Genomic DNA, 20,129 nt, shown 5'->3' with positions numbered 1-20,129 from the left:
TTGTGGCTCAGTTCCACTTTCCCGCCCTCTCCCTATAACCCTTAATCCCCTCTCTTATCAAGAACCCATCAACCCGCTTCTTAAAAATATTTAGCGAGGCAGCCTCCACCACTTCAACGGGCAGAGAATTCCAGAGATTCACCACCCTTTGAGTGAAGAAGTTCCTCCTCAACTCCGTTCTAAACCGCCCCCCCTTTATCTTGAGGCTGTGCCCCCTAGTCCTACTGTCTTTTTTGAGCGGGAAGAGTCTCTCCACCTCTATCCTATCCATCCCATTCATCATCTTATACGTCTCAATGAGATTTCCCCTCATTCTTCTAAACTCTAACGAGTACAAGCCTAGTTTATTCAGCCTCTCCTCATAGCTCAATCCCCTCAACTCCGGTATCAGCCTAGTAAACCTCCTCTGCACTCCCTCCAGGGCCAAAATATCCTTGCGCAGGTGCGGCGCCCAAAACTGCACACAGTACTCCAGCTGCGGCCTCACCAGGTTCTCCTGAAGGCTGGATAGTTTGCTGCGGACAGTGGTCTGAGGTTGTGCAGTTGAAGGCTGTAAAGACGCGCATTCCAACCATTATTTTGTAAATTGAGTTTGTGTCTTTATATGCCCTGCTTGTGAACAGAACTCCCACTTACCTGATGAAGGAGCATCGTTCCGAAAGCTAGTGGCTTTCGCTACCAGTTAAAACTGTTGGACTTTAACCTGATGTTGTGAGACTTCTTAGAGGGTGAGCATTCAGGGAATGCTGCAATATCAAAAAGATAGTACTGAGGGAGTGCTGCACTATCAGAGGGTCAGTACAGAGGGAGTGCTGCACTGTTGGAAGGTCAGTACTGAGGGAGTGCACTGTCAAAGGTTCAGTGTTAAGGAAGAGATGCACTGCCAGAGAGTCAGTATTCAGTGAGTATGGCACTTTCAGATTGTCAGTACCGACGGAGTGTTACACTGCCAGAGGATCAGTACTGAGGGAGTGCTGCACTGTCGGAGGGTCAGTACTGAGGGAGTGCTGCACTGTCAGAGGGTCAGTACTGAGGGAGTGCTGCACTGTCAGAGGGTCAGTACTGAGGGAGTGCTGCACTGTCAGAGGGTCAGTAATGAGGGAGTGCTGCACAGTCAGAGGGTCAGTACTGAGGAGGTGCTGCACTTCAGAGGGTCAGTACTGAGGGAGTGCACTGTCAATGTGTCAGTACTGAGGGAGTGCCACACTGTTGGAGAGTCATAACTGAATGAGTACTGCACTTTCAGAGGTTCAGTACTAAGGTTGTATTGCATTGCCAGAGGGTCAGTACTCAGGGAGCGCTGCACTGTCAGACGGTCAGTACTGAGGGAGTGCTGCACTGTCAGAGGGTCAGTACTGAGGGAGCAGTGTACCGGCACTGGGTCAATACTGAGGGAGTGCTTCACTGTTAGAGGATCAGTCCCGAGGGAGGGCTGCACTGATACAGGGTCAGTAATGAGGGAGTGCTGCAGTGTCAGAGGGTCAGTACCGAGGGAGTACTGCACTGTCCATGTGTCTGTACTGAGAGACTGCTGCATTGTTGGAAGGTCAGTACTGATGTAGTGCTGCACTGTCAGAGGGTCAGTACTGAGGGAGTGCTGCACGATCAGAGGGTCAGTACTGAGGGAGTGCTGCACAGTCAGAGGGTCAATACTGTGGGAGCGCTGCACTGTTAGAGGGTCAGTATTGCAGGAGTGCTGTACTATCAGAATACGATCTCTTACATGATCCATCTCTGACACATCCCTTCCCTTCAAAGAACAGTACAGCACAGGAACAGGCCCTTCAGCCCACCAAGCCTGTGTCGATCATGTTGCCCTACCTAGACCAACAGCCTGTATCCCTTGATACCCCACTTGTTCATGCACCTATCCAGATAAATCTTAAACGTCACTAACTACCTGCCTCAGCCACCTCGCTTGGCAGTGCATCTCAGGCCCCCACCACTCTGTGTAAAAAAACTTCGCCTGCACATTTCTACTGAGCTTCCCCCCCCTTGAATTTATGGCCCCTTGTGACTGTCATTTCTGCCCTGGGAAAAAGCTTCCAACTGTTCACCTTATCTATGACCATCATAATTTTATAAACTTCTCAGCCTCCATTTTTCCATGGAGAACAATCCCAGTTTATTCAATCTCTCCTCATAGCTAATACCCTCCATACCAGGCAACATCCTGATAAACCTTTTCTGTACTCCCTCCAAAGCCATCACCTCTTCTGGTGAGTGTGGTGACCAGAAATGGACACAGTATTCAAAACATAGCCTAACCAACATTTTATATAACTAACATAATTTGCCAATTTTTATACTCAGTACCCCGGCCGATGAAGGCAAGCGTGCTACATGTTATCTTCACCACCTGTGCTGCCACTTTTAAGAGTCTGTGGACCTGTACATCCTAGATCTCTCTGAGTGTCTATGCTCCTGATGGTTCTGCCATTTATTTTATAGCTCCCACCTGAATTGGATCTACCAAAATGCATCGCCTCACATTTGTCTGGACTAAATTCCATCTGCCATTTGTAAGCCCAATTTTCCAGCCTATCTATATCCTGCTGTACGCTCTGACAATCTTCATCACTATCCCCATAAATAGATCCCCAAACCGCAGTGATGATTTTGGGAATGGCATTAAGCATGGAATTAGAGATGCATGTGATAAGGGATCATCGGTGATTTTAATCTGCGCATAGATTAGGCAAATCAAATTAGCCACAGTGCTGCAGAGGAGGAATTCTTGGATTACTGGATGTTTTTTTTGACCAATATGTGGAGGAACCAGCTAGAGAGCAGGCCGTCTTAGAGTGGGTACTGTTAATTAGAAGGGAATCATTGCCAGTCTAACTGTATGAGACCCCTTGGGGATGAGTGACCATAACATGATAGAATTTTTTACCGAGATGGAGAGTGAAGTAGTTGATTCAGAGACTGATGGTGGTGGGGGGTGAAATTCTCCCATTGCAACACACAGATTTTCTGGTATAGAGAATGGCATATCGGCCATTTCACAGGATTCACGCATGCATTCCCAACGCATATACGTTTCCCAGTGCCAGGGAACAATCACAGTCGGGAATGCACTGGTAATCGGCGAGAAGAGAGGTAAGTGATTTAAATTTGTTGTCAATGTATTTTAAATCCATTTTACATGTGATTATTGGGTCGGACACAACACTTGCCAGGCCCGATAGCATCTCCCACCCCATCAGGAGTTCTTCACTCCAGTGGGGTTTGGAGTAGCTCCCCATGTTTGGGAACTAGCGGGAGACCCCGCGGGAATGAAGGAGGGGAGGCAATCAGGGCTGGAAAAATTGATGGCACTGAAGGTGGATAAATTCCCATAATCTACATCTCAGAGTACTTAAGGAAGTGGCTGTAGAAGTAGTGGATGCGTTGGTGGTCATCTTCCAGGATTTTATAGACTCTGGAACAGTCCCTGCAGATTACAGGATAGTTAATGTCACTCCAATATTCAAAAAGGGAGCCAGAAAGAAAACAGGGAATTATAAACCAGTAGGCTTAACATCGGTAGTGGGGAAAATTGTCGAATCCATTACTAAGGACTTTATATCAGAGTATTTAGAAAGCAGTGGCAGGATCAGACAGAAGGGATTTATGAAGGGGAAATTGTGCTTGAGAAATGTGTTGGAATTCTTTGAAGATGTAACTAGTAGAGTTGATAAGGGGGAGTCAGCCAATGTGGTATGGTTGGACTTTCAGAAAGCATTTGACAGAGTCCAGCATAAGAGATTATCGTGCAAGATTAAAGCGCATGGGATTGGGGGAAATGCATTGAGATGGATAGAAAACTAGTTGGCAGAGAGGAAACAAAGACTATGAATTAATGGGTGCTTTTTAAACTGGCAGGCAGTAACAAGTGGGGTGCCACAGTGATCAGCGCTGAGACCCCAGCTATTCGCAATATATTGTAATGATTTGGATGAAGGAACAAAATGTAACATCTCAAAGTTTGCAGAAGACACCAAATTGGGTAAGTGGGTGAAGTGTGACAAGGATGCAGAGATCCTTCAGAATGATCTGGACAGGTTGGGTGAATGGGCAAATCAATGGCTGATGCAGCATAATTTGGATAAATGTGAGATTACTCACTTTGGAAGCAAAAACAAGAAGGCAGGTTAATATCTGAATGGCTGTAAATTAAGAGAGGGGAGTGTGCAGCGGGATCTGGGTGTCCTTGTGCACCAGTCACTGAAGGTGAACATGCAGGTGCAGTAGGCAGTAAAGAAGGTAAATGGTATGTTCGCCTTCGTTGCAAGAGGTTTCGAGTACAGGAGCAGGGATGTGTTGTTGCAATTATAGGTTGCCTTGGTGAGGCTACACCTAGAGTATTGTGTGCAATTTTGGTCTCCTTTTCTGAGGAAGGATGTTCTTGCTTTTGAGAGAGTGCAGCAAATGTTTACTAGGCTGATTCCGGGGATACTGCAGAATATGAGGAGAGATTGACTAGGTTAGGATTGTTTTCGCTGGAGTTCAGAGGAATGAGGGAGGATCTCATAGACAGGTTAAATGTTCCTGATGGTGTGGGAGTCCAGAACCAGGGGTCACAGTCTGAGGATTCGGGGTAGGCCATTTAGGACTGAGGTGAGGAGACATGTCTTTACCCAAAGAGTGGTGAGCCTGTGAAATTCATTACCACAAGAAGTAGTTGACACCAAAACATTGAATGTATTCAAGAGGCGGCTGGATATAGCACTTGGGACAGATGGGTTCAAACGTTATGGGGAATAAGCAGGATTGAGTTGGATGATCAGCCATGATCTTAACCAATAGCGGAGCAGACTCAAAGGGCCAAATGACCTCCTTCTGCTCCTATCTTCGATGTTTCTATCCGCAACTGCAGCAATTCTAATATCGTCCGCAAACTTGCTAGTCAGTGTTAGTACTGAGTGAATGCTGCACTGTCAGAGGGTCAGTACTGAGTGAATGCTGCACTGTCAGAGGGTCAGTACTGAGGGAGTGCTGCACTGTCAGAGGCTGAGTGCTGAGGGAGAGCTGCACTGTTGGAGGGTCAGTACTGAGGAAGAGCTGCACTGTCAGAGGGTCAGTACTGAGGGGATGCTGCACTGTCAGAGGGTCAGTACTGAGGGAGTGCTGCACTGTCAGTGGCTGAGTGCTGAGGGAGAGCTGCACTGTTGGAGGGTCAGTACTGAGGGAGTGCTGCACTGCCAGAGGGTCAGTACTGAGGGAGTGCTGCACTGTCAGAGGGTCAGTACTGAGGGAGTGCTGCACTGCCAGAGGGTCAGTACTGAGGGAGTGCTGCACTGCCGGAGGATCAGGAACATCTCCGGGTTGGAGCAGTTGCCACATTAACTATACTCACTGAAGAAACATAATAAGGATGAAAGAAACATAATAAGGATGAAAAAACAAGGTTCAGTTGGGTCACTTGACGGTAACAAGGTAGCTAGGAATGAGTTAAAGGATGGGCTTAGGAGCGCCAGGAGGAGGCATGAGAAGTCCTTGGCGGGTCGGATAAAAGAAAACCCCAAGGCTTTTTACTCTTACATGAGAAATAAAAGAATGACCAGGGTGAGGTTAGGGCCAGTCAAGGATAATAGTAGGAACTTGTGCATGGAGTCAGAAGGGGTAGGTGAGGCATTGAATGAATACTTTTCTTCACTGTTCACTAAGGAGAGAGGCCATGTTTTTGAGGAGGAGTGCATGATACAGGCTGATAGGATGGAGGAGGTAGATGTTTTGAGGGAAGATGTATTAGCAATTTTGTAAAACCTGAGGGTTGGTAAGTCCCCTGGGCCAGATGGGTTACATTCTAGGATACTTTAGGAGGCAAGGGATGAGATTGTGGAGCCTTTAGCTTTGATCTTTGGGTCTTCACTGTCCACGGGTATTGTGCCAGAGGACTGGAGAGTGGCGAATGTTATTCCTCTCTTCAAGAAAGGAAATAGGAATGACCTTGGGAATTATAGGCCAGTTAATGGAAAAGGTCCTGAGGGATAGGATTTACGACATTTGGAAAGATGCAGTTTAATCCTGGATAGTCAGCAGGGTTTCATGAGGGGTAAGTCCTGATTCACAAATTTGATTGAATTCTTTGAGGGGGGTAACTAAGTGTGTAGACGAAGGTAGAGCAGTTAATGTCATATACATGGATTTTAGTAAGGCATTTGATAAGGTTCCCCACGGTAGGCACATGAAAAAGATAAGGAGGTGTGGGATAGAAGGAAATTTGGCTGATTGGATAAGTAACTGGCTATCTCATAGAAGACAGAGGGTGGTAGTGGAAGGAAAATTTTCAGACTGGAGACCAGTTACCAGCGATGTACCACAGGGATCAGTGCTGGGTCCTCTGCTATTTGTGATTTTTATCAATGACTTGGAAGAAGGGGCAGAAGGGTGGGTTAGTAAATTTGCTGATGACACCAAGATTGGTGGAGTAGTGGATGAGATGGAGGGCTCTTGCAGGCTGCAAAGAGACATTGATAGGATGCAGAGCTGGGCCAAAAAGTGGCAGATGGAGTTTAACCCTAATCAGTGCAAGGTGATTCATTTTGGTAGAACAAACTTAAATGCGATTACAGGGTCAACGGCAGGGTTCTGAGGAATGTGGAGGATCAGAAAGATTTTGAGGTTAGTATCCACAGATCTCTGAAGGTTGTCATTCAAGTGGATAGAGCCATGAAGAAGGCTTATAGTGTGTTAACGTTTATTAACGGGGGTTTGAGTTTAAAAGCTGTGTGGTTAGGCTGCAACGATACAGAACCTTGGTGAAATCACATTTGGAATATTATATTCAGTTCTGGTTACCTCACTATAAGAAGGATGTGGAAGCATTGGAGAGAGTGCAGAAGAGATTTACCAGGATGCTGTCTGGTTTGGAGAGTAGGTCTTATGAGGAAAGGTTGAGGGAGCTGGAGCTTTTTCTCTTTAGAACGTAGGAGGATGAGAGGCGACTTAATAGAGGTCCATAAGATGGTGAGGGGGATAGATAGAATGGACGTGCAGAGACTATTTCCTTGGGTGGAAGCAGCTGTTACTAGGGGGCATAACTACAAGGTTCATGGTGGGAGATATAGGAGGGATGTCCGAGGTAGATTCTTCACTCAGAGAGTGGTTGGGGTGTGGAATAGACTGCCTGCTGTGGTAGTGGAATCGGACATTTTAGGAACTTTCAAGCGATTATTGGATAGGCACGTGGAGCACACCAGAATTATAGGGAGTGGGTTAGCTTGATCTTGGGTTTAGACATAGCTTGGCACAACATTGAGGGCTGAAAGGCCTGTACTGTGCTGTACTGTTCTATGTTCTATAATTAAAGACAGATGATCTGACCGTTACATTGTGGATTTGGGATCTTGCTGTGCACATATTCTTTAGCAATTGACTTGTGTTGTGACATTGCAAAGACATTCAATTTGTTATCACCACTTGATGAGGTATTGAAAGGGCTCATATTTTAATCATAGAATTCCTGCAGTGCAGAAGGAAACCATTTGGCCCATTGAACCTGCACTGACAACAATCTCACCCAGACCCTTTCCCCCTAACCTCACATGTTTACCCTATTAATCCCCCTGACACGAATGGCTAATTTAGACAGGCCAATTCACATAAGCCGTGCATCTTTGGACTGTGGGAGTAAACCGGAGTACCTGGAGAAAATCCACGCAGACAAGAGAACTCGGCATAGACACCCAAGGCTGGAATTGAACCTGGGTCTCTGGCGTAGTGAGGCAGCAATACTAGCCACTGTGCCACCATGTAATCTACTTTTTCTCCCTCACTTCCTTTCTGACTCTCTGTCTCTCTCTCTGTTTTTCCCCTTTCTGTGTTTCTCCCTCGCTTTGCATCTCTCTCTCTCATCCACTCCTCTCTTTCTCTACATCTCTCATTATCTCTGTGTTTCTCTTGTTCTTTCACTTGTGCTCTCTCTCTCTCTCTGTCTGTCTGTCTCTCTCTCTCACTGTATGTCTCTCTCTCTCTATCTGTCTCTCTCTCTCACTGTCTTTCTCTCCCTCTCTCTCCCTCCCTGCCTCTCCCTCCCTCTGTGCAAATGTTCCTCCTTCTCTCCGTCTCCGTCTTTCCCTGTCTCTCCCTCCATCTCTCTAACGCTTTGTCTTTCCACCTCTTTCATTTTCTGTATCTACCCTTCATTCTGTCTCACTCCCGTTCTTTCTCTGTCTTTGTTTCTGATTCTGGAGGATATTAAATCCTGATGTTCCCTCCCTTTAAGAATTTTTTGGACCCCTCTCCCTGGGCACCCCCCCCCACTTCTCATACCCCCAGCAAAGCTGCTTGAATCCACTGGCATTCCAACTCGCTCCACATCAGCAATGTGTGTGCAGCCAGAGGGAGAAGGGCAGAGAAAGGGAGAGGGGAAAGTGAAGAGTTGCATGAACAAACCTCATTCCCTCCCTTCGCCCCCTCCTGCCCCACCTGGGAGTTAACCCTCCCCCTTCACAGTAACAGCTCCCACTGTTTGACTCAGGGGGAGGTGGGGAACCCCAGACGGTGGGGGGGCTATGCTGGAGAACAAAACGAGTTTGGAGTCCACTCTCTGGACTTGCGTCCCCTGCTCCAAGCCCTGAATGGAACGGTCCATCCCATCCCCTTTAATCCCAAAAAAATTACTTTTTTTCTTTCTGACTCAGTCTCCCAGACCAGAAAGTGCTTGAAATTCCTGCAGTTGCAGACAACACTTCCCGTTTCTCTCTCACTCTCTCCTCCCCCCTCTCCTCTCCCCTCCTAACCTCCCCTCCCTCTCACCCTCCATCCCCCTCACTGCATTTCCCGTGAAGGATTTCCTGAGAGATGTTCCGTTATCTCCTCTGCCTTCTGTTCATCGGCAGAGGGACAACAGGTAGGGTTAACTTTTGAAAACTGTCTCTTCTCTCTCTCTCTCTCTCTCTCTCTGCCTCTGCTCTGTTCTTTCCCCCCACCCAGTCTTTCAGAGATTCAGAGGAGACAGAGGTAGATGTTGAGGGAGGCATGTGGAGAGGGATGGAGAGTGCAGGGGGACAGGGCTGGTGGTGGGGGGAGAGGGTGTCGAGTGCGGGGGAGGAGGGATTTTGCAGACTGCTGGAATGTTACTGCAATGCCTCACTGGGAGACAAGAATTGAAGGAGTTGCTGCTTGCTGTAGGCACCCTGGATGGCGAGGGAGAGAATGTGTGAGGGAGGGAGACAGAGAGAGAGGAAGAGAGAGAAAGGGAGACAAAGAGAGAGGGAGACAGCGAGAGGGAGACAGAGCGAGACAGAAGAGAGAAAGATGGAGAGAGATACAGGAAGAGAGAGAAGAGATTGAATGAAAAGGAGAGACAGCGAGAGAAAGGGAGAGATAGAGCAAGAGAGAGCAAGGGAGAGACAGAACGAGAAAGAGATATAGAAAAGGAGAGAGACAGCAAGATAGAGAGAGACAGAGCAAGAGAGAGATATAGGGAAAAAGGGAGAGACTGAACAAGGGAGAGATAGAAAGTCATAAAGTCAGAGAGGTTTACAGCATGGAAACAGGCCCTTCAGCCCAAATTGTCCATGCTGCCCTTTTTTTTAAACTAGTAAGCTAGTTCCAATTGTCCACATGTGGCCCATGTTCCTCTTTACCCATCTTACCCATGTAACTGTCTAAATGCTTTTTAAAAGATAAAATTGTACTCCCGCTACTACTGCCTCTGGTAGCTTGTTCCAGACACTCACCATCCTCTGTGTGACAAAAATGCCCTTCTGGACACTTTTGTACCTCTCCTCTCTCCTCTGGCTCCCCTACCTTTGGGAAAATATGTTGGCTATCTAACTGATCTGTCTCATTATTTTATAGACCTCTATAAGATCACCCCTAAGCCTCCTACACTCCAGGGAAAAAAGTCCCAGTCTATCCAGCCTCTCCTTATAACACAAAGGGAGACACAGAGTGAGAGAAAAAGACAGAGACAAAGCGACAGGAAGAGAGAGAGAGGGAGAGACAGAGAGATGGACTGGGAGAGACAGAGAGATGGACTGGGAGAGAGAGGATGAGATAGAGAGAGCGATTTGGGGGGGAGTGTGGTGGAAGAGATTGAAATGCTGGGTAACACAGAGCTGAGGACACAAAGGAGAGGCTGAGCTTGCTCTCTCCACAGAACTGGCTGCCTTTGATCACAATGTTTTTGGGAGTTGCAGAATTGCCTGTGGGAATTGTCTGCAGATTCAATCCACACCATCAGACAGCAAGAGGACAATATTCAGAGCAAGCAACAGATCTGGCAGTGTGTTTCTGACTGTGTGAAAGCGAGAACATGTGTGAAAATGAGTGTGAGAGCGCGTGTGACAGCAAGGGTGAGTGTGTGAGAGTGAGGGTGAGTGTGTCAGAGCGAGGGTGAGTGTGAGAGCAAGAGTGAATGTGTGAGAGCGAGGGCGAGCGTGTGAGAGCGAGGGCGAGTGTGTGAGAGCGAGGGTGAGTGTGTGAGAGCGAGGGCGAGTGTGTGAGAGCAAGAGTGAATGTGTGAGAGCGAGGGCGAGCGTGTGAGAGTGAGGGTGAGTGTGTCAGAGCGAGGGTGAGTGTGTGAGAGCAAGAGTGAATGTGTGAGAGCGAGGGCGAGTGTGTCAGAGCGAGGGCGAGTGTGTGAGAGCGAGGGCGAGTGTGTGAGAGCGAGGACGAGTGTGTGAGAGCGAGGGCGAATGTGAGGTTGAAGGCAAATGTGTGAAACCAAAGGTGAACTTGAGAGAGGAGGAGGATTTGTGGGGGTGGGGGAGTGTGTTGAGAGTGCAGAAAGTGTGAGGGCGGGGAGAGTGAGAGGGTGAGGGCGAGAATGTGAGGGTGAGTTTGAGAGCGAGGGTGAGTGCGTGAGAGCGAGGGCAAGTGTGTGCAAGTGAAGGCGAGTGTACTTGAGCGAGGGCAAGTGTGCTTGAGCGAGGGCGAGCGTGTGTGAGAGAGGGTGAGCGTGTGTGAGAGAGGGCAAGCATGTGAGAACGAGGGCGAGTGTGTGTGAGCGAGGGCGAGCGTGTGAGAGTGAAGGCGAGTGTGTGAGCGTGAGGGCGAGTGTGTGAGGGTGATTGTGTGAGAGCGAGGGTGAGTGTGAGCGAAGGTGAGTGCGTGAGCGCGAGGGCGGGTGTGTGAGAGCCAGGGTGAGTGTGTAAGAGCGAGGGCGAGTGTGTTTGAGCGAGGGCGTGTTTGTGAGAGTGTGACGGCGAGTGTGTGTGAGCGAGGGCGAGTGAATCATAGAGCCCTACAGTGCAGGAAGAGGCCCTTCAGCCCATCAAGTCTGCACTGACCACAATCCCACTCAGGCCCTATCCCTGTATCCTTTCAGATTTTACCCGCTAAGTCCTCAAACCTACGCATCTCAGGACGCTAAGGAGCAATTTTAGCATGGCCAATCAACCTAACCCGCACATCTTTGGACTGTGGGAGGAAACCAGAGAACCTGGAGGAAACCCACACAGACACAAGGAGAATGTGCAAACTCCACACAGACAGTGACCCGAGCCGGGAATTGAACCCAGGTCCGTGGAGCTGTGAAGCAGCAATGCTAACCACTGTGCTACCGTGCCGCCCATTGTGGTGTGACAGCGTGAGAGCGAGGGCAAGCGCGAGGGCTTGTGTGAGGGTGAGTATGTGTGAGCGAGGGCGAGTGTGCGTGAGGCGAGTGTGTTTGAGCGAGGGCGAGTTTGTGAGAGAGTGAGAGCGAGGGCGTGTGCGCGAGAGCAGGGGCGAGTTTGTGAGAGGGCGAGTGTGTGAGGGTATGTGTGAGAGCGAGGGCGAGTGCGCAAGGGCGAGTGTGTGAGGGCGAGTGTGCATGGGCGAGGGTGAGTGTGCGTGACCGAGGACGAGTTGGTGAGAGAGGGCAAGTGTGTGAGAGTAAGGACAAGTTTGTGTGAGAGCGAGGGCGAGTGTGTGAGTGCGAGGGCGAGTGTGTTTGAGCGAGGGTGCATGTGAGCGAGGGCGAGTTTGTGAGAGAGCGACAGCAAGTGTGTGTGAGCGAAGGCGAGTGTGTGAGCGAGGGCGCATGAGAGCGAGGGCGAGGGCGTGAGAGCGAGGGCGAGTGCGTGAGAGCGAGGGCGAGTGCATGAGAGCAAGGGCAGGATGAGAGCGAGGGCAAATTTGAGAGAGGTGGAGAATGTTGGGGATCGTGTGTTGAGAGTGGTGAGAGTAAGGGCAAGTGTGTGAGAGCAAGGGCGGGCACATCAGAGCGAGGGTGGGCGCGTCAGAGCGAGGGCGGGCACGTCAGAGCGAGGGTGGGCGCGTCAGAGCGAGGGCGGGCACGTCAGAGCGAGGGTGGGCGCGTCAGAGCGAGGGCGGGCGCGAGAGAGCGAGGGCGAGCGCATCAGAGCGAGGGCGGGCGCGAGAGAGCGAGAGCGAGCGAGGGCGGGCGCGTCAGAGCAAGAGCGGGCGCGTCAGAGTGAGGACGGGCACGAGAGAGCGAGGGCGGGCGCGAGAGAGCGAGGGCGGGCGCGTCAGAGCGAGGGCGGGCTCAAGAGAGCGCGGGCGAGTGTGGGCGGGGACAAGAACGCGCATGAGAGCGAGGGCAGGTGCGCGAGGGCGAGTTTGTGAGAGAGCGTGTGTGAGGGTGAGTACTTGTGACAGTGAAGGCGAGTGTGTGAGAGCAAGGTGTGAGCACGAGGGCAAGTGTGTGAGGGTGAGTGTGTGCGAGGGTGAGTGCACAAGGGCGACTGCGAGGGTGAGTGTGCGTGAGCAAGGGCGAGTTGGTGAGAGAGCGCGAGTGTGTGAGAGCGAGGGCGAGTGAGTTTGAGCGAGGGCAAGTTTGTGAGAGAGCGAGGGCGAGTGTGTGAGAGAGCGAGGGTGGGTGCGCAAGAGCGACAGCGGGTGTGTGTGAGCGAAGGCGAGTGTGTTTGACCAAGGGCGAGTGTGTGAGAGCAAGGGCAGGATGAGAGCGAGGGCGAATTTGAGAGAGGTGGAGAATGTTAGGGGGTCGCGTGTTGAGAGTGGGGAGAGTGTGAGAGCGAGGGCGAGTGTGTGAGAGCGAGGGCGAGTGAATCATAGAGCCCTACAGTGTGGAAAGAGGCCCATCAGCCCATCAAGTCTGCACTGACCACAATCCCACTCAGGCCCTACCCCTGTATCCCTACATATTTTACCCGTTAAGTCCTCAAACCTATGCATCCTTGGACAATAAGGGGCTATTTTAGCATGGCCAATCAACCTAACCTGCACATCTTTGGACTGTGGGAGAAAACTGGAGCACCCGGAGGGAACCCACACAGAAACGAGGAGAATGTGCAGACTCCACACAGACAGTAACCCAAGCCAGGAATTGAACCCACGTCCCTGGAGGTGTGAAGCTGCAGTGCTACCACTGTGCTACCGTGCCGCTTATTGCGGTGTGAGTGTGTGAGAGCAAGGGCTGGCGCGAGAGAGCGAGGGCGGGTGCGTGAGAGCAAGGGCGGGCGCGAGAGAGTGAGGGCGGGCGCGAGAGAGCGAGGGCAGGCGCGTGAGAGCGAGGGCGGGCGCGAGAGAGTGAGGGCGGGCGCGAGAGAGTGAGGGCAGGCGCGTGAGAGCGAGGGCGGGCGCGTGAGAGTGAGGGCGGGCGCATGAGAGCGAGGGCGGGCGCGTGAGAGTGAGGACGAGCGCGAGTGAGGATGAGCGCGAGAGAGCGAGGGCGGGTGCGTGAGAGCGAGGATGAGCGCGAGAGAGTGAAGGCGGGCACATGAGAGCGAGGGCAGGCGCATGAGAGCGAGGACGAGCGCGAGATCGAGGGCGGGCGCGAGAGAGCGAGGACGAGTGCGAGAGAGCGAGGGCGGGCGCAAGAGAGCGAGGGCGGGCGCGAGAGAGCGAGGGCGGGCGCGTGAGAGCAAGGACGAGCGCGAGAGAGCGAGGGCGGGCGCGTGAGAATAAGAGCGGGCGCGTGAGAGCGAGGGCGGGCACGAGAGCGAGGGCGGGCACGTGAGAGTGAGGACGAGCACGAGACAGCGAGGACGGGCGTGAGAGTGAGGATGAGCGCAAGAGAGCGAGAGCGGGTGCGTGAGAGCGAGGACGAGCGCGAGAGAGCAAGGGCGGGCGCGAGAGAGCAAGGGCGGGCGCGAGAGAGCGAGGGCGGGCGCTTGAGAGCGAGGGCGGGCGCGTGAGAGCGAGGATGAGCGTGAGAGAGCGAGGGCGGGCGCGAGAGAGCGAGGGCGGGCGCGTGAGCGTGAGGACGTGAGCGCGAGGACGAGCGCGAGAGAGCGATGACGGGCGCGAGAGAGCGAGGACAAGAGCGAGGGCGGGCACATGAGAGTGAGGACGAGCGCGAGAGAGCGAGGGCGGGCGAGAGAGCGAGGGCGGGCGTGAGAGCGAGGGCGGGCGCATGAGAGCAAGGACGAGTGCGAGAGAGCGAGGACGGGCGCATGAGAGCGAGGACGGGTGTGAGAGCGAGGGCGAGTGCGAGAGAATGAGGACGAGAGCGAGGGCGGGCGCGTGAGAGTCAGGACGAGCGCGAGAGAACGAGAGCGGGCACGTCAGCGAGGGAGGGCGAACGAGAGTGAGGGCAGGCATGAGAGAGCGAGGACGAGTGAGAGAGCGAGGGCAGGCGCAGTCAGAGCAAGGGCGGGCGCGAGAGAGCGAGCGCGGACACGTCAGAGCGAGGGCGGGCGTGTCAGAGCGAGGACGAGCGCGAGAGAGCGAGAGCGGGCGCGAGAGAGTGAGGGCGGGCGCGTGAGAGTGAGGGCGGGCGCATCAGAGCGAGGGCGGGCGCGTGAGAGCGAGGGCGGGCGCATGAGAGCTAGGACGAGCGCGAGAGACCGAGGACGAGCGCGAGAGAGCGAAGGCGAGCGCGTGAGTGAGGACGAGCGCGAGAGAGCGAGGGCAGGCGTGTGAGAGCGAGGACAAGCGCGAGAGAGCGAGAGCGGGCGCATGAGAGCTAGGACGAGCGCGAGAGACCGAGAACGGGTGCGAGAGAGCGAAGGCGAGCGCGTGAGTGAGGACGAGCGCAAGAGAGCGAGGGCAGGCGTGTGAGAGCGAGGATGAGCACAAGAGAGAGAGGGCAGGCGCGTGAGAGCGAGGACAAGCGCGAGAGAGCGAGGGCGAGCGCGAGAGAGCGAGGATGAGCACAAGAGAGAGAGGGCAGGCGCGTGAGAGCGAGGACAAGCGCGAGAGAGCGAGGGCGAGCGCGTGAGAGCGAGGACAAGCGCGAGAGAGCGAGGGAGGGCGCGAGAGAGCGAGGGCGAGCGCGTGAGTGAGGACGAGCGCGAGAGAGCGAAGGCGGTCACGTGAGAGCGAGGGCAGGCGCGTGAGAGCAAGGACGAGTGCGAGAGAGCGAGGGCGGGCGCGAGAGAGCGAGGGCGGGCGCGAGAGAGCGAAGGCGAGTGCGTGAGTGAGGACAAGCGTGAGAGAGCGAGGGCGGGCGTGTGAGAGCGAGGACAAGCGCGAGAGAGCGAGGGCGGGCGCGTGAGAATAAGAGCGGGCGCGAGAGAGCGAGGGCGGGCGTGTGAGAACGAGGACGAGCACAAGAGGGCGAGCGCGAGAGTGAGGACGAGCGCAAGAGAGCGAGGGCGGACGCGTGAGAGCAAGGACGAGTGCGAGAGAGCGAGGGCGGGTGCAAGAGAGCGAGGGTGAGCGCATGAGTGAGGACGAACGCGAGAGAGCGAGGGCGGGCACGTGAGAGCGAGGACAAGCGCAAGAGAGCGAGGGCGAGCGCGTGAGAGCGAGGACGAGCGCGAGAGAGCAAGGACGGGCGCGAGAGCGAGGGCGGGCGCGAGAGAGCGAGGACGAGCGCGAGAGAGTGAGGGCGGGCGCGTGAGAATGAGAGCGGGCGCATGAGTGAGGACGAGCGCGAGAGAGCGAGGGCGGGCGCGTGAGAGCGAGGACGGGTGCGAGAGAGCGAGGGCGGGCGCGTGAGAGCGAGGACGGGTGCGAGAGAGCGAGGGCGGGCGCGTGAGAGCGAGGATGAGCGCGAGAGAGCGAGGGCGGGCGTGTGAGAGCGAGGATGAGCGCGAGAGAGTGAGGACGGGCGCGAGAGCGAGGGCAGGTGCGTGAGAGCGAGGACAAGCGCGAGAGAGCGAAGGCGGGCGCGTGAGAATAAGAGCGGGCGCGTGAGAGCGAGGACGGACGCGAGAGCGAGGGCGGGCGCGAGACAGCAAGGGCGGGCGCGTGAGAGTGAGGACGAGCACAAGAGAGCGAGGATGGGCGCGAGAGTGAGGATGAGCGCAAGAGAGTGAGAGTGGGTGCGTGAGAGCGAGGACGAGCGCGAGAGAGTGAAGACGGGCGTGAGAGCGAGGACAGGCATGAGAGCGAGGGCGGGCGCGTGAGAGCGAGGGCGGGCGCGAGAGAGCGAGGGCGGGCGCGAGAGAGCGAGGGCGGGCGCGTGAGAGCGAGGACGAGCGCGAGAGCGAAGACGGGCGTGAGAGCGAGGGCGGGCGCGAGAGAGTGAGGGCGGGCGCGAGAGAGTGAGAGTGGGTGCGTGAGAGCGAGGACGAGCGCGAGAGAGCGAAGACGGGCGTGAGAGCGAGGGCGGGCGCGAGAGAGTGAGGGCGGGCGCGAGAGAGCGAGGGCGGGCGCGTGAGAATAAGAGCGGGCGCGTGAGAGCGAGGGCGGGCGCGAGACAGCAAGGGCAGGCGCGTGAGAGTGAGGACGAGCACAAGAGAGCGAGGATGGGCGCGAGAGTGAGGATGAGCGCAAGAGAGTGAGAGTGGGTGCGTGAGAGCGAGGACGAGCGCGAGAGAGCGAAGACGGGCGTGAGAGCGAGGGCGGGCGCGAGAGAGTGAGGGCGAGCGCGAGAGAGTGAGAGTGGGCGCGTGAGAGCGAGGACGAGCGTGAGAGAGTGAGGACGGGCGTGAGAGAGTGAGGGCGGGCGCGAGAGAGTGAGGACGGGCGTGAGAGAGTGAGGGCGGGCGCGAGAGAGCGAGGGCGGGCGCGTGAGAGCGAGGACGAGCGCGTGAGAGCGAAGACGGGCGTGAGAGCGAGGGCGGGCGCGAGAGAGTGAGGGCGGGCGCGAGAGAGTGAGAGTGGGCGCGTGAGAGCGAGGACGAGCGTGAGAGCGAAGACGGGCGTGAGAGCGAGGGCGGGCGCGAGAGAGTGAGGACGGGCGTGAGAGAGTGAGGGCGGGCGCGAGAGAGCGAGGGCGGGCGCGAGAGAGCGAGGACGGGCACGTGAGAACGAGGACGGGCGTGAGAGAGCGAGGACGGGCGCGTGAGTGAGGACGAGCGTGAGAGAGCGAGGGCGAGCGCGTGAGTGAGGATGAGCGCGAGAGAGCGAAGGCGGTCACGTGAGAGCGAGGGCAGGCGCGTGAGAGCAAGGACGAGTGCGAGAGAGCGAGGGCGGTCACGTGAGAGCGAGGGCGGGCGCGAGAGAGCGAGGGCGGGCGCAAGAGAGCGAAGGCGAGTGCGTGAGTGAGGACAAGCGTGAGAGAGCGAGGGCGGGCGTGTGAGAGCGAGGACAAGCGCGAGAGAGCGAAGGCGGGCGCGTGAGAATAAGAGCGGGCGCGAGAGAGCGAGGGCGGGCGCGAGAGAGCGAGGGCGGGCGCGTGAGAGCGAGGACGAGCGCGAGAGAGCAAAGACGGGCGTGAGAGCGAGGGCGGGCGCGAGAGAGTGAGGGCGGGCGCGAGAGAGCGAGGGCGGGCGCGTGAGAATAAGAGCGGGCGCGTGAGAGCGAGGGCGGGCGCGTGAGAATAAGAGCGGGCGCGTGAGAGCGAGGGCGGGCGCGAGACAGCAAGGGCAGGCGCGTGAGAGTGAGGACGAGCACAAGAGAACGAGGATGGGCGCAAGAGTGAGGATGAGCGCAAGAGAGTGAGAGTGGGTGTGTGAGAGCGAGGACGAGCGCGAGAGAGCGAAGACGGGCGTGAGAGCGAGGACAGGCGTGAGAGCGAGGGTGGGCGCGTGAGAGCGAGGACGATCGCGAGAGAGTGAGGGCGGGCGCGAGAGAGCGAGGGCGGGCGCGTGAGAGCGAGGACGAGCGTGTGAGAGCGAGGGCGGGCGCGAGAGAGTGAGGACGGGCGTGAGAGAGCGAGGGCGGGCGCGAGAGAGCGAGGGCGGGCGCGTGAGAGCGAGGACGAGCGCGAGAGCGAAGACGGGCGTGAGAGCGAGGGCGGGCGCGAGAGAGCGAGGGCGGGCGCGAGAGAGCGAGAGTGGGTGCGTGAGAGCGAGGACGAGCGCGAGAGAGCGAAGACGGGCGTGAGAGCGAGGGCGGACGCGAGAGAGTGAGGGCAGGCGCAAGAGAGCGAGGGCGGGCGCGTGAGAATAAGAGCGGGCGCGTGAGAGCGAGGGCGGGCGCGAGACAGCAAGGGCAGGCGCGTGAGAGTGAGGACGAGCACAAGAGAGCGAGGATGGGCGCGAGAGTGAGGATGAGCGCAAGAGAGTGAGAGTGGGTGCGTGAGAGCGAGGACGAGCGCGAGAGAGCGAAGACGGGCGTGAGAGCGAGGACAGGCGTGAGAGCGAGGGTGGGCGCGTGAGAGCGAGGACGATCGCGAGAGAGTGAGGGCGGGCGCGAGAGAGCGAGGGCGGGCGCGTGAGAGCGAGGACGAGCGTGTGAGAGCGAAGACGGGCGTGAGAGCGAGGGCGGGCGCGTGAGAGCGAGGACGAGCGCGTGAGAGTGAAGACGGGCGTGAGAGAGTGAGGGCGAGCGTGAGAGAGTGAGAGTGGGCGCGTGAGAGCGAGGACGAGCGCGAGAGAGCGAGGGCGGGCGCGAGAGAGTGAGGACGGGCGTGAGAGAGCGAGGGCGGGCGCGAGAGAGCGAGGGCGGGCGCGTGAGAGCGAGGGCGGGCGCATGAGAGCAATGGCGGGTGCGAGAGAGCGAGGACGAGCGCAAGAGCGAGGACGGACGCGAGAGCGAGGGTGGGCGCGAGAGAGCGTGGGCGGGCGCATGAGAGCGAGGGCAGGTGCGAGAGAGCGAGGGCGGGCGCGTGAGAGTGAGGGCGGGCGCGTGACAGCGAGAGCAGGCGCGAGAGTGCGAGGACGGGCGCGTGAGAACGAGAGCAGGCGCGAGAGAGCGAGGACGAGCGCGAGAGAGCGAGGACGGACGTGAGAGCAAGGGCGGGCACATGAGAGCGAGGACGGGTGTGAGAGCGAGGGCGGGTGCGAGAGAACGAAGGCAGGCGCATGAGAGCGATGGCGGGTGCGAGAGAGCGAGGACGAGAGCAAGGGCGGGTGCGAGAGAGCGAGGGTGGGCGCGTCGGAGCGAGGGTGGGCGCGTCAGCACGACAGCGAGAGCGAGGGCAGGCGTGAGAGAGCATGGGCGTGCGCGAGAGAGTGAGGGCGGGCGCATGAGAGTGAGGACGAACGCGAGAGAGCGAGGGCGGGCGCGTGAGAACAAGAACGGGCACATCAGAGCGAGGGCGGGCGCAAGAGATCGAGGGCGGGCGTGCCAGAGTGAGGGCGGGCGCAAGAGATCGAGGGCGGGCACGTCAGAGCGAGGGCGGGCACGCCAGAGTGAGGGCGGGCGCAAGAGATCGAGGGCGGGCGCGTCAGAGCGAGGGCGAGAGCGAGGGCAGGCTTGCGAGAGCGAGAACAGGCGCGTCAGAGCGAGGATGGGCGCGAGAGGGCGAGCGTGAGAGCGAGGGCGGGCGCGAGAGCGCAAGGGCGGGCACGAGAGCGAGGGTGGGAGCGTCAGAGCGAGGGCGGGCACGAGAGACGAGGGCCAGCACGAGAGAGCGAGGGCAGGTGTGCCAGAGCGAGGGCGGGCGCATCAGTGAGGGCGGGCGCGAGAGAGCGAGGGCGGGCGCGAGAGAGCGAGGGCAGGCACAAGAGAGCAAGGGCGGGCGTGCCAGAGCGAGGGTGGGCGCGAGAGAGCAAGGGCGGGCGTGTCAGCGAGGGCGGGCGCGAGAGATCGAGGGCGGGCACGAGAGAGCGAGGGCGATTTGAATCATAGAGCCCTACAGTGAAGGAAGAGGCCCTTCAGCTCATCAAGTCTGCACTGACCACAATCCCACCCAGGCCCTACCCCCCTATCCCTACCCCCCATCCTTACATATTTTACCCGCTAGTTCCTCAAAGCAATGCATCTCAGGACGCTAAGGGGCAATTTTAGCATGGCCAATCAACCTAACCAGCGCATCTTTGGACTGTGGGAGAAAACCGGAGCACCCGGAGGAAACCCACGCAGACACGAGGAGAATGTGCAAACTTCATACAGACAGTAACCCAAGCCGGGAATCGAACCCAGGTCCCTGGAGGTGTGAAGCTGCAGTGCTAACCACTGTGCTACCATGCCGCTCGTTGTGGTGTGAGTGTGTGAGAGCAAAGACGAGTGCG

At 56.6% G+C, this 20,129-nt stretch overlaps 1 protein-coding gene across 1 annotated transcript in view; it reads left to right on the top strand.

Annotated features, from left to right (window-relative positions):
• Positions 1-8,639: 8,639 nt before the first annotated feature.
• The window catches only part of LOC145351974 (kin of IRRE-like protein 1), a 107,565-nt gene continuing 96,075 nt past the window's right edge, over positions 8,640-20,129 (top strand). The window contains exon 1 of the mRNA XM_080201818.1: positions 8,640-8,839. Within this exon, the coding sequence (XP_080057944.1) occupies positions 8,791-8,839 (49 nt within the window). The 5' untranslated portion in view covers positions 8,640-8,790. The remainder of the gene's footprint in view (positions 8,840-20,129) is intronic.

The sequence above is a fragment of the Carcharhinus amblyrhynchos genome, chromosome 13, assembly GCF_965287045.1.
Source record: "Carcharhinus amblyrhynchos chromosome 13, sCarAmb.v2.hapA, whole genome shotgun sequence".
NCBI classification, from domain to species: Eukaryota; Metazoa; Chordata; class Chondrichthyes; order Carcharhiniformes; family Carcharhinidae; genus Carcharhinus; species Carcharhinus amblyrhynchos.
Note: the sequence above shows the minus strand (reverse complement) of the source record. Positions and strands in the feature narration are given on the sequence as shown.